This window comes from Hylobates moloch, unplaced genomic scaffold (assembly GCF_009828535.3).
Source record: "Hylobates moloch isolate HMO894 unplaced genomic scaffold, HMol_V3 SCAFFOLD_6, whole genome shotgun sequence".
In the NCBI taxonomy this organism is placed as follows: domain Eukaryota; kingdom Metazoa; phylum Chordata; class Mammalia; order Primates; family Hylobatidae; genus Hylobates; species Hylobates moloch.
Genome location: NW_026652281.1, coordinates 81,887,336 through 81,900,370, shown reverse-complemented (window position 1 = coordinate 81,900,370; position 13,035 = coordinate 81,887,336). Strand labels below are relative to the sequence as shown.

The 13,035-nt window shown below is 50.1% G+C and overlaps 1 protein-coding gene across 1 annotated transcript; it reads right to left on the bottom strand.

The window, feature by feature from the left end:
• Positions 1–5,926: 5,926 nt before the first annotated feature.
• On the bottom strand, positions 5,927–6,181 carry LOC116471190 (NADH dehydrogenase [ubiquinone] 1 alpha subcomplex subunit 3-like). The gene has a single exon (XM_032755936.1). The coding sequence runs from the start codon at positions 6,179–6,181 to the stop codon at positions 5,927–5,929; it is 255 nt and encodes an 84-aa protein (XP_032611827.1).
• Positions 6,182–13,035: the final 6,854 nt, after the last annotated feature.

The following is a 13,035-nucleotide window of genomic DNA, read 5'->3' as shown; positions in this document are numbered from 1 at the left end:
CGCGCACCAAACGCGGAAGAGCAGGGGGAGGCAGGAACGCACTCCGCCCCCTTCCTAGGGCAGGTAGAGGGTCCGAGCGGGCAGAAGGGAAACGAGTTATCTAGAATCATGCGAATACTATACATAATCATATTTTTTGAGGAAGAATCCCTCTCTCCTCGGCAGGACTAGCCCACGATCTAACTCCACCCCCATGAAGGCACAGTGGTACGGCCTGAGTGCCTGCTGGGGGCGGGGCGGGGCGGGGGGTGTTGTCCGGGCGGCTGGGGACGAAACTGGAGTCACAGCCGGGAGTAGCAGGGTGGAACCGAGATTCCTGTGGCCGGGCCCCTTCGCTGGGCCCCGCTTTCACCTAGGATGGCGAGCTCCTGCCCTCCGCCCTCTTGCCGCTGTATGGGGCGCCTCGTCCCCGCGGCTCCAGCTTCCCTCGTCGGCAACACACTGGCCCCTCCCTCTCCTGCGCCCTGGGGTTGACTTCGTCGTCTTTCGGGGTTGCCTTGCCTTTCGGCCTTTCTGGGGTTCGGGGATTATGACGTTTGACCTGAAAGACAGCAGGGATTTCGGCCGGGACCCCTGGGCCCTGGGCTCGTCCAGCGCTGGTCTCTCACCCGGACCCTCACGGTTTTGCCCCTGGGGAGGCACGGGACGGAACAGCCCGGGCCATCCTTGGGACCAGAGAGGGTTGACCTCAGATGGAGGGTACCAGGCTTTTCTCAGGGACCTCCTTTTTATTGTTCTGAAGCCCTACCAGGGCGATCCCAGAAATAAAACGTGTATAAGGCTTAAGTGGTTTCAAAATGCACAGATAATTTCCTTCTCATCAGTCTTAAGAAGGAAGTAAAGATATCTCCGTTTTCTAGATAAGGAAAGTGAGACTCAGAGACCCAAGTAATTGTGCCTGATACAGGGCAGCTAAGAGGAGTCGTGATTCGAATCCAGGTCTTGTAACTGCAAAACACTCTCCTCTTTTTGGTGGCATGAATGCTGGAGTGTTTGGTCGCCTTTTCACTTCCTGTGAGAGCAAAAGCAAAAAGAAACATTCAAATTAACTTGCAACTTGCACTTTTATCAGCCTTGCCTGGAGAAGGCAATTTGGAACTACTGAATAAAACAAGACAAAAGACGTTAATTCCTGATACATAGGCATGCAGGTTTTCCTTCCCAACTTAACCTTTCAGCGGGATTTCAGAAGGTCCTTTGAGGGTTGGACACGTCTTTCTAGAGAAACAATGAGGGCTATGCCCTGGGCCCGCCCACAAATTAAGCCCCACTAAGCCCTTGACTTAAGCCCTAAAGGCCCTGAATATGCCAATATCCACCCCACCGCCGTTGGAAGGAGAGTTCAACTCTCCAGTGAGAGCAAAAGAAAGGAAGTCCACCCTTATTCATGCATTAAGTTACAAATACTTATTTAGCACCTAGTATGTTCCAGGCACTCTTCTGGGCACTGGGTATGCATTCGTGTACAAAGCAGATGAAGCTAACATTTAATAATAAAGCTGACCGGGCGCGGTGGCTCACACCTGTAATCCCAGCACTTTGGGAGGCCGAGGCGGGTAGATCACGAGGTCAGGAGTTTGAGACCAGCTGGCCAACATGGTGAAACCCCGTCTCTACTGAAAATACAAAAATTAGCCGGGTGTGGTCCGTGCACCTGTAATCCCAGCTACTCAGGAGGCTGAGATGGGAGAATCGCTTGAACCTAGGAGGCGGAGGTTGCAGTGAGCCAAGACGTGCCACTGCACTCCAACCTGAGCGACAGAGCAAGACTGTCTCAAGACAAATAATAATAAAGCCGACATTTAATAATGATATATATTGTGCTCATCTATAATATGTAATAGCTAACACTTTAACAAGACTTACAGTCAGGCACTGTTCTGACTGAGTAAACTCTTGATTTTATTTTTCACAACAAAAGGCTGATGTGAGGATGACATTTTATCTTTTTTTTTTGGGAGGGGGGGACACGGTCTCACTCTGTCACCCAGGCTGGAGTGCAGGGGCGCCATCTCGGCTCACTGCAACATCCACCTCCCAAGTTCAAGCGATTCTACCACCTCAACCTCCCAAGTAGCTGGGAGTACAGGTGTGCGCCGCCACCACACCCAGCTAATGTTTGTATTCTTAGTAGAGACGGGGTTTCACCATGTTGGCCAGGCTGGTCTCAAACTCCTGGCCTCAGATGATCCTCCTGCCTTGGCCTCCCAAATTGCGGGAATTACAGGTGTGAGCCACCGCACCCTGCTAAGGATGACATTTTACAGATGAAGAAATAAGCATAGAAAGACAGACAGTTGACTGGGCACAGTGGCTCACACCTGTAATCCCAGCACTTTGGGAGGCCAAGGAGGGCAGATCACAAGGTCAGGAGTTCGAGACCAGCCTGACCAACATGGTGAAACTCCATCTCTACTAAAAATGCAAACATTAGCCAGGCATAGTGGCACGCACCTGTAGTCCCAGCTACTCAGGAGGCTGAGGCAGGAGAATCACTTGAACCCGGGAGGCGGAGGTTGCAATGAGCCGAGATCGCGCCACTGCACTGCAGCCTGGATGATAGAGCAAGACTCCATCTCAAAAAAAAAAAGAAAGACCGAAAGTTATGCTGAAGCTACACAGGAAGTGGCAAAGCTAGGTTCCCAAGCCAGGTAGCCTGCTCTTAACCCCTGTGCTTCAGCAGACATTGCCTGAGCACTGCATAGTATGTTCCAATCATGGGGCCAACTGGATGGATATGAATAAAAAAAAAGCTCAGTTCCTAAACCACAGGACCAGCCAGTGGGTGAATGTGGGTGAGACACACAGACCACAAAGTGTACTTGAGTGTAGTAAGTGCCATCACATGGAATCAGACTGGAAACCCTGCCAGCAGAGTAAGTCATCCATCAGGTGGACAGCCACAGAACACTAAAGAGAGATGGTAACACTGAAGCCAAGCCTTACTGGATAAGTAGAAGTTTGCCAAGCAGCAAGGGAGGAAAGGCTATAATAGGCAGAACTGCAAAGACAAAGGCACAAGTGGGGAAGACACTGAGGCAGAGTTCAGGCTCCAACTGTGACTCTGGGCCGGGCATGGTGGCAGATGAGACTTGGTCTCAAAAAAAAAAAAAAAAAAAATTGTGACTCTGAAAGACTACATCAAATGGCCATTTCTTTCTTTCTTTCTTTCTTTCTTTCTTTCTTTCTTTCTTTCTTTCTTTTTTTTGAGATGGAGTCTTGCTCTGTCACTCAGGCTGGAGTGCAGTGACTTGATCTCAGCTCACTGCAACCTCTGCCTCCCAGGTTCAAGCAATTCTTGTGCCGCAGCCTCCCGAGTAGCTGAGATTACAGGCATGCATCACCATGCCCAGCTAATTTTCCTATTTTTAGTAGAGACGGGGTTTCACCATATTGCCCAGGCTGTTCTCGAACTCCTGACCTCAAGTGATCCACTTGCCTCGAATGTTTTAATTTTTTTAACTAGTTGCCAACACTAACAATAGTGGGCCATTCCAGGCCCACTTCCATAGGGCAAGGGTCAGCTGAAGTGAGACACTGTCACCGTTAGCTGCCATATGTGCTTTAAGTTCACCATAAATGTCTTATTTACTTCCTATCTCTGACAGGAAAGTCAATGTTAATTTTTTCTTTTTTGAGACAGGGTCTTGCTATGTTGCCCAGGCTGGTCTTGAACTCCTGGGCTCAAGGGATCCTCCCAAAGTACTGTGATTAAAGGTGTGACCGCCACACCCAGCTTCAATTAACATATAAATCAGATATTGAGCCAGGTGTGTTGGCTCACACCTGTAATCCCAGCACTTTGGGAGGCTGAGGTGGGCAGATCATGAGGTCAGGAGTTCGAGACCAGCCTGACTGACCTGGTGAAACCCCATCTCTACTAGAGATACAGAAATTGGCCGGGAGTGGTGGCGCGCATCTGTAGTCCCAGCTACTTGGGAGGTTGAGGCAGGAGAATCACTTGAGCCAGGGAGGCAGAGGTTGCGGTGAGGAGAGATTGTGCCATTGTACTCCAGCCTGGGCGACAGAGCAAGACTCTATCTCGCCGGGCGCGGTGGCTCACGCTTGTAATCCCAGCACTTTGGGAGGCCAAGGCGGGCGGATCACGAAGTCAGGAGATCGAGACCACGGTGAAACCCCGTCTCTACTAAAAATACAAAAAAAAATTAGCTGGGCGTGGCGGCGGGCACCTGTAGTCCCAGCTACTCGGAGAGGCTGAGGCAGGAGAATGGCATGAACCCGGGAGGCGGAGCTTGCAGTGAGCCGAGATCGCACCACTGCACTCCAGCCTGGGCGACAGAGTGAGACTCCATCTCAAAAAAAAAAAAAGACTCCATCTCAATAAAAAAAAAAAAAAATGTATATCAGATATTGATTTTTTTTTTTTTTTTTGAGACAGAGTCTCACTCTGTCACCCAGGCTGGAGAGCAGTGGTGCAATCTCAGCTGACTGCAACCTCTACTTCCCAGGTTCCAGCAATTCTCTTGCCTCAGCCTCCTGAGTACCTGGGATTACAGATGTGCACCACCACACCCGACTAATTTTTTTAGTAGAGACGAGGTTTCCCTATGTTGGCCAGGCTGGTCTCGAACTCCTGACCTCAAATGATCTGCCTGCCTTGGCCTCCCAAGTGCTAGGATTAGAGGCATGAGCCACCGTACCCGGCTCAGATATCCAGATATTTATTTAGTTAGTTTTAATTTATTTATTTAATTTTTTTGTTTGTTTGTTTGTTTGTTTAAGACGGAGTCTCGCTCTGTCACTGAGGCTGGAGTGCAGTGGCACGATCTCAGCTCACTGCAACCTCCACCTCTGGAGTTCAAGCAATTCTCTGCCTCAGCGTCCCGAGTATCTGGGATTACAGGCGCCCACCATTGTGCCTGGCTAATTTTTTGTATTTTTAGTAGAAACAGGGTTTCACCATCTTGGCCAGTCTGGTCTTGAATTCCTGACGTCGTGATCTGCCCGCCTCGGCCTCCCAAAGTGCTGGGATTACAGGCGTGTGCCACCGTGCCAGGAAGTTACATATATATATATATATATATTTATTTATTTATATTTATATATATTTTTTTGAGATGGAGTCTTGCACTGTTGCCTGGGCTGGAGTGCAATGGCGCAATCTCGGCTCACTGCAATATCCACCTCCCAGGTTCAAGCGATTCTCCTGCCTCAGCCACCAAGTAGCTGGGATTACAGGCACCCGCCACCACGCCTGGCTAATTTTTTGTATTTTTTTTTTTAGTACAGACAGGGTTTCACTATGTTGGCCAGGCTGGTCTCAAACACCTGACCTCGTGATCCACCCACCTCAGCCTCCCAAAGTGCTGTTACAGGCATGAGCCACTGCACCCAGCCCTGGAATTTATTTTTTAAAGACGAGGTCTCATTTTCTTGGCCAGTTTTGTCTTGAACCCCTGGCCTCAAGCAATCTTCCTGCCTCGGCCTCCCAAAGCGCTAGAGTTACAGTTACAGGTATGAGCCACTGCGCCTGGCCTAGATCAGATATTTAATGCAATTTTTCTTTTTCTTTTTTTTTTTGAGGGGGAAGGGGTTGGTTTTCACATTTTTTTTTTTTTTTTTTTTGAGACGGAGTCTTGCTCTTTCACCCAGGCTGCAGTGCAGTGGCGCGATCTCGGCTCACTGCAGGCTCCGCCCCCCGGGGTTCACGCCATTCTCCTGCCTCAGCCTCCCGGGTAGCTGGGACTACAGGCGCCCGCCACCTTGCCCGGCTAATTTTTTGTATTTTTTAGTAGAGACAGGGTTTCACCGTGTTAGCCAGGATGGTCTCGATCTCCTGACCTCGTGATCCGCCCACGTCAGCCTCCCAAAGTGCTGGGATTACAGGCGTGAGGCACCGTGCCCGGCCGGTTTTCACATTTTTAGTGGGAGCCATGGGAGGGTCCTCCTCTGTCAGTGGAGGTGCTCACAATTTCTTCAGCCACTCCAAACTGGGGTCTTGGGGGTCCTGGGGGTGGCTGGGCACGTTGGGCGTGTTCCCATCATTGCAGACAGGCACTGGGTAGTTATAGGGCATTGCCTCATTGATCATGATGGAGTACTTGGTGTAGGGGCTAAGTGGGGGTAGAATTACAGTGAGGCTCCGGATGACGAAGGACATAACCAGCACTGGCTCCTTGGCCCAGGAAATCTCGAGGAAGGTGCTGAGTCTCGTGGCCATCTTGGTCTCGGTGGTGACGACAGCAGCCTTTTTTTTTTTTGAGATTGAGTCTTGCTCTGTCACCCAGGCTGGAGTGCAGTGGCGCGATCTCGGCTCACTGCAACCTCCGCCTCACAGGTTCAAGCAATTCTCCTGCCTCAGGCTCCCGAGTAGCTGGGATTATAGGCACGTGCCACCACGCCCAGGTAATTTTTGTATGTTTAGTAGAGATGGGGTTTCACCATGTTGGCCAGGCTGGTCTCGAACTCCTGATCTCATGAGCTGCCCGCCTCAGCCTCCCAAGTGCTGGGATTACAGGCGTGAGCCACCACGCCTGGCCTCTTTTTTTTTTTTTCTTTTGAGTTAGTATCTCAATCTGTCGCCCAGGCTGGAGTGCAGTGATGCAGTCAAAGCTCACTGCAGCCTCAAATTCCTGGGTTCAAGCAATCCTCCAAACTTGGCCTTACCAGCATCTGGGACTACAGGCCTGCATCACCATGCCCAGCCTCTATTTGGGTTTTTTTTTTTTTGAGACGTAGTCTCGCTCTGTCGCCCAGGCTGGAGTGCAGTGGCACGATCTCAGCTCACTGCAAGCTCCGCCTCCCAGGTTCAAGCAATTCTCCTGCCTCAGCCTCCAGAGTAGCTGGGACTACAGGCGCCCACCACCACGCTTGGCTAATCTTTTTGTATTTTTATTTTTATTAGAGATGGGGTTTCACCGTGTTAGCCAGGATGGTCCCAATGTCCTGACCTCGTGATCCGCCCGCCTCAGCCTCCCAAATTGCTGGGATTACAGGCGTGAGCCACTGTGCCTGGCCTCTATTTGGGTTTCTAAAAAAGAAAGAGGGCCAGGCCCAGTGGCTCATTCCTGTAATGCCAGCACTTTGGGAGGCCGAGGCAGGAGGATCATTTAATAATATAGTGAGACCCTGTCTCTACAAAAAAAATAAAAAATCATCTGGGTTTGGTGGTGTGTGACTGTGGTCCCAGCTACTTGGGAGGCTGAGTCGGGGGCAGGGGGGTGGGGTACTATCCAAGAGGTCAAGACTGCAGTGAGCTATGACTGTGCCACTGTACTCCATCCTGAACAACAGAGTGAGACCCTGTCGCAAAAAAAAAAAAAGAAAAAGAAAAAAGAAAAGAGAAGGAGAACAGTTAGGGATATATATATGTATGTTTACTTATGCATAAAAATCTCTGGAAGAAGAAAAACAAGTCATAGCCTATTTCTGAGGAAGGAATCTGGGGAACTTGGGGTCAAAGATTGAAGGAAATTCACTTTTCCTAGATCCTTTTATATTTTAATTTTTCATTATGTGCATATAATGACCAATTTAAAAGCAAACTGACTCCTACATTGCACCACAGCATGGTAGGTGAGGAGGGTATTATACAGGGTAAGACCAGCCACAGGGGAAGAGTGAGTAGGGTGGGTCAGCCTTCACTGAGGAGTTGACTTTTTTTGTTTTTTTGAGACAGAGTCTCACTCTGTTGCCCAGGCTAGATAGAGTGCAGTGCAGCGATCTCGGCTCACTGCAAGCTCCGCCTCCCGGGTTCACTCCATTCTCCTGCCTCAGCCTCCCGAGGGTAGGGAGTAGCTGGGACTATAGGCGCCTGCCACCAAGCCCGGCTAATTTTTTGTATTTTTAGTAGAGACGGGGTTTCACCGTGTTAGCCAGGATGGTCTCAATCTTCTGACCTCGTGATCCGCCCGCCTCGGCCTCCCAAAGCGCTGGGACTACAGGCGTGAGCCACCGCGCCAGGCTTTTTTTTTTTTTTTTTTTGTGATAGGGTCTCGCCCTGTCGCCCAGGCTGGAGTACAGTGGCACAATCTCTGCTCACTGCAGCCTCAATCTCTTGGGTTCAAAAGATCATCCCACCTCAGCCTCCCCGGCAGCACACACCACCACACCCCAGTAATTTTTGTTTTTCTGTAGAGACTGGGCCCAGGCTGGTCTCAAACTCCTGGGCTCAAGCAATCCTCCTGAGCAACTGTGCCCAGTGAGGAGTTGACATTTCAACTGAATGAATGAAGCATTTCTCAGTACAAAAACTGTATGAACAGAAGGGAGCAAGCTTGACCCAGAGCCTGTCCTGGCCAGGCACTTTAGCTGGGTTCTTGTATGTATTTATATTTTAGAGACAGGACCTCGTTCTGTTGCCCGGGCTTCTTGAGTGCAATGGTGCAATCATAGCTCACTCTAACCTCGAACTCCTGGCCTCAAGCAGTCCTCCCACCTCAGCCTCCCAAAGTGCTGGGACCACAGACATGTGCCACTGCCCCAGCTGTGTCCCTGTAGAAGGGCAAGGGAGGAAGAGCAGGCGTGTAAAAGGGCAAGGGAGGAAGAGCAGGCAAGGCCCTCCCCTCAGGAGCACTCTGGCCTGGGGAGCAGCATGGAGGGATGGTGAGAGAGCAGCATGGAGGGATGGTGAGAGAGCGGCTTGGGCCAGACCCAGGCCCCACCTCTAGCCTGCTGCACATCTTTGTGCAAATTAGGAAAAGGCATCGCTTCCTCCAGGCAGAACCCCCCCCCCCAACTCTGCCCCCCAGGGCCCAAGGCTTGGGGAGGAGAGCAGGAGCTGAATTTTACTCGGCCCCATTTCAGCTCTGGACAGAGGATTTCATGCAGGACAAAACGGTCACACTCCTAAGCAGAGGCCCTGAGGTATGAGACAACCTGCTATTTCACATCACTCAAAACAACAGGCGTGGGGTTGCTCACACCTCTAATCACAGCAATTTGGGAGGCAAAAGCATGTGGATTTCTTGAGTCCAGGAGTTCAAGACCCCAGGTTGGTCTTGAACATGGCAAAACCAGTCTCTACAAAAAATATAAAAATTCGCCAGGCTTGGTGGTGCACGCCTGTGGTCCCAGCTACTCAGGAGGCTGAGGTAGAAGGATCTCTTAAGCCCCGGAGGCAGAGGTTGCAATGAGTAGAGATTGCACCACTGCACTCCAGCCTGGGAGACAGAGCAAGAACTGTCTCAAAAAAAAGCAACTTCTACTAGGAATATTAAATGACATTTCCATCTGCAAATTACCCATAACTGGGCCTAGAACATAGTGGGCATGAATAAAGGACCTTTTCTCTCTCACTCGTCCTTCAAGATGTACTGCTTCAAGCAAGAAATAATTGCTTCATTATCTCCTTGGGCAGTGCCCAGGACAGGAAGTGCCCCTGTCTGCATGGGGCCAACTCAGATTTTGTGTCTCTAGGAGAGGTTGTCATGGTAAACAGACTGGGAAAGTCAATGCTGGGCAGATAATTGGCCTGTGCTAAGAAAAGACCTGCTTGGACCAGCTGGAAAAGAGCAACACAGTGCTGGATCTGAGGGAAAACTGCAGAAAGTCCCCCTGGAGGCAGGAAAAGGGCCTGGGGCAAGGTATGCAATAGTCACAGTGATAGATGGGAAATTGACCAATCATTGTGCCAGGTCTATTTCCAAACAGGTTAAAGGTGCCAGGGAAACAAATTGAGCATCCTGGTACCTGGTTTGCAAAAATGCAGTGTGGCCAGGCACAGTGGCTGACACCTGTCATCCCAGAGCTCTGGGAGGCTGAGATGATGGGGGATATCACTTGAGCCCAGGAGGTCAAGGCTGTAGTGAGCTATGATTGAACCACTGTACTCCAGCCTGGGCCACAGAACAAAACTCTGTTTCTCAAAGACAAAAACAAAAGTGTGCCAGGCACTGTGGCTCACTCCTGTAATCCCAGCACTTTGGGAGGCCAAGGCAGGAGGATCACCTGAGGTCAGGAGTTCGAGAACAGCCTGACTAACATGGTGAAATCCTGTCTCTACTAAAAATACAAAAATTAGCTGGGCGTAGTGGCGCATGCCTGTAGTCCCAGCTACTCAGGAGGCTGAGGTGGGAGAATCGCTTGAACCCGGGAGGCAGAGGTTACAGTGAACCGAGATGGCGCTACTGCACTCCAGCCTAGGCAACGGAGACACTGTCTCAAACAGACAAACAAAACAAAAGTGTAACTTAGGCCGGGCGCGGTGGTTCACGCTGTCTTCCCAGCACTTTGGGATGCCGAGGCAAGCAGATCACCTGAGGTCAGGAGTTTGAGACCAGCCTGGCCAACATGGTAAAATCCTGTCTCTACTAAAAATACAAAAAGTTAGCTGGGCATGGTGGCAGGCGCCTGTAATCCCAGCTGCTCGGGAGGCTGGGTCAGGAGAATCACTTGAACCCGGGAGGCAGAAGTTGCAATGAGCCTAGATCACGCCATTGCACTCCAGCCTGGGCAACAAGAGTGAAATTCTGTCTCAAAAAAAAAAAAGTGTGAAGTAAAAGGATCTGTTAACAATTCCATATCATTTGCCTTTTTCAAGAACTCTGGGCTATAGATTCTCTAGCTCTAAATAGGAGAAGGGAGAAGAGTGAGAGAGGGTATCAGTACAGGGGCTTCTGAATAAATACGCAAAAGAATGAAGAAACTTCTTTATGCTTAAGGCCAAGCTCAGTGGCTAACACCTGTAATCCCAGCACTCTGGGAGGCCAAGGTTGGAGGATCACTTGAGCCCAGGAGTTCGCGATCAGCCTGGGCAACATAGCCAGACCCAGTTTCTACAAAAACTTTAAAAAATTAGGCCAAGCGCAGTGGCTCATGCCTGTAATCCCAGCACTTTGGAAGGCCGAGGCGGGAGGATCACCTGAGGTCGGGAGTTGGAGACCAGCCTAACCAACATGGAGAAACCCCGTCTCTACTAAAAAAATACAAAATTAACCGGGCATGGTGGCCCATGCCTGTAATCCCAGCTACTTGGGTGACTGAGGCAAGGGAATCACTTGAACCCAAGAGGCAGAGGTTGCGGTGAGCCAAGATCGCGCCATTACACTCCAGCCTGGGCAATAAGACTGAAACTCCGTCTCAAAAAAAAAAAAACAAAAATTAGCTGGGCACGGTGGTACATGCCTGTAGTCCCAGCTACTGGGGAGGCTGAGGAGGCAGGATCATTTAAGCCCAGGAGTTCAAGGCTGCAGTGAGTCGTGATTGCGCCACTTCAGCCTGGGCGACAGAGAGAGACTCTGCTTCAAAGAAAAGAAAAAAAAGAAACTTGTTTATGTTTGACCCTGCAAGGTGATTTAAACCCTAACATGCCAAATATGTATGTATACTTTTTTCCAGATTAATTTGCAAATATTTCCAGGAAGATACATGTAAAACTACTGAGAAGAGTTCTGACTTTCTCTGTGGGACAGCTAAAACAAAAATTACACACATTTGGCCAGGCGCAGTGGCTCACACCTGTAATCCCAGCACTTTGGGAGGCCGAGGCAGGCAGATCACAAGGTCAGGAGTTCGAGACTAGCCTGGCCAACATGGTGAAACCCCATCTCTACTAAAAATATAAAAATTAGCCAGGCATGGTGGTGGGTGCCTGTAATCCCAGCTACTCAGGAGGCTGAGGCAGGAGAACCACTTGAACATGGGAGGTGGAGGTTGCAGTGAGCCAAGATCACACCACTGCACTCTAGCCTGGGTGACAGAGACTTCATCTCAAAAAAAAAAAAAAAATTATACATAGTTATTTTTTTTTATTCTTTTTATTTTTTTTCAGACAGAGTCTCGCTCTGTCATCAGGCTGGAGTGCAATGACATGATCTCTGTTCACTGTAACCTCCACCTCCCGGATTTAAGCGATTCTCCTGCCTCATCCTCCCAAGTAGCTAGGATTACAGGTGCCCGTCACCACGCTTGGCTAATTTTTTGTATTTTTAGCAGAGACGAGGTTTCGCCATGTTGCCCAGGCTGGTTTCGAACTCCCAAGCTCAGGCAATCCGCCCGCCTCAGCCTCCCAAAGTGCTGGGATTACAGGTGTGAGCCACCGTGCCCGGCCTACACATATTTTTTAAATTTTGTTTTTTTTGTTTTTTTCAGACAGAGTTTCACTCTTGTTGCTCAGGCTAGAGTGCAATGGTGCAATCTCAGCTTGCTGCAACCTCTGCCTCCCGGGTTCAAGCATGTTCCTGTCTCAGCCTCCCAAGTAGCTGAGATTACAGGTGCATGCCACCACGCCTGCCTAATTTTTGTATTTTTAGTAGAGACGGAGTTTCATCAAGTTGATCAGGCTGGTCTCGAACTCCTGACCTCAGGTGATCCACCCACCTCGGCCTCCCAAAGTGCTGGGATTACAGGCATAAGCCACCGTGCCCGGCCTAAATTTGTTTTAAATGGATGCCTCAAGGGAACTATTTTGAGCAGCATGATCTACTTATGTAATTTTAATTTTTTTTTTTTTTTGAAACGCAGTCTTGTTTGTAGCCCAGGCTGGAGTGCAGTAGCATGATGTCAGTTCACTGCAACTTCCACTTCCCAGGTTCAAGTGATTCTTCTACCTCAGCTTCCTGAGTAGCTGGGACTACGGGCCTGTGCCACCATGCCTGGCTAATTTTGTATTTTTAGTAGAGATGGGATTTCACGATGTTGGCCAGGCTGGTTTCAAACTCCTGACCTCATGATCCGCCCGCCTCGGCCTCCCAAAGTGCTGGGATTATAGGTGTGAGCCACCGCGCCCAGCCGTAATTTTAAATTTTCTAGGAGCTACTTTTTTTTTTTTTTTTTTTTTTTGAGACGGAGTCTCGCTCTTTCACCCAGGCTGGAGTGCAGTGGCGCGATCTCGGCTCACCGCAGGCTCCGCCCCCCGGGGTTCACGCCATTCTCCTGCCTCAGCCTCCCGCGTAGCTGGGACTACAGGCGCCTGCCACCTCGCCCGGCTAATTTTTTGTATTTTTAGTAGAGATGGGGTTTCACCGTGTTAGCCAGGATGGTCTCGATCTCCTGACCTCGTGATCCGCCCGCCTCGGCCTCCCAAAGTGCTGGGATTACAGGCGTGAGCCACCGCGCCCGGCCGAGAAAACTGTT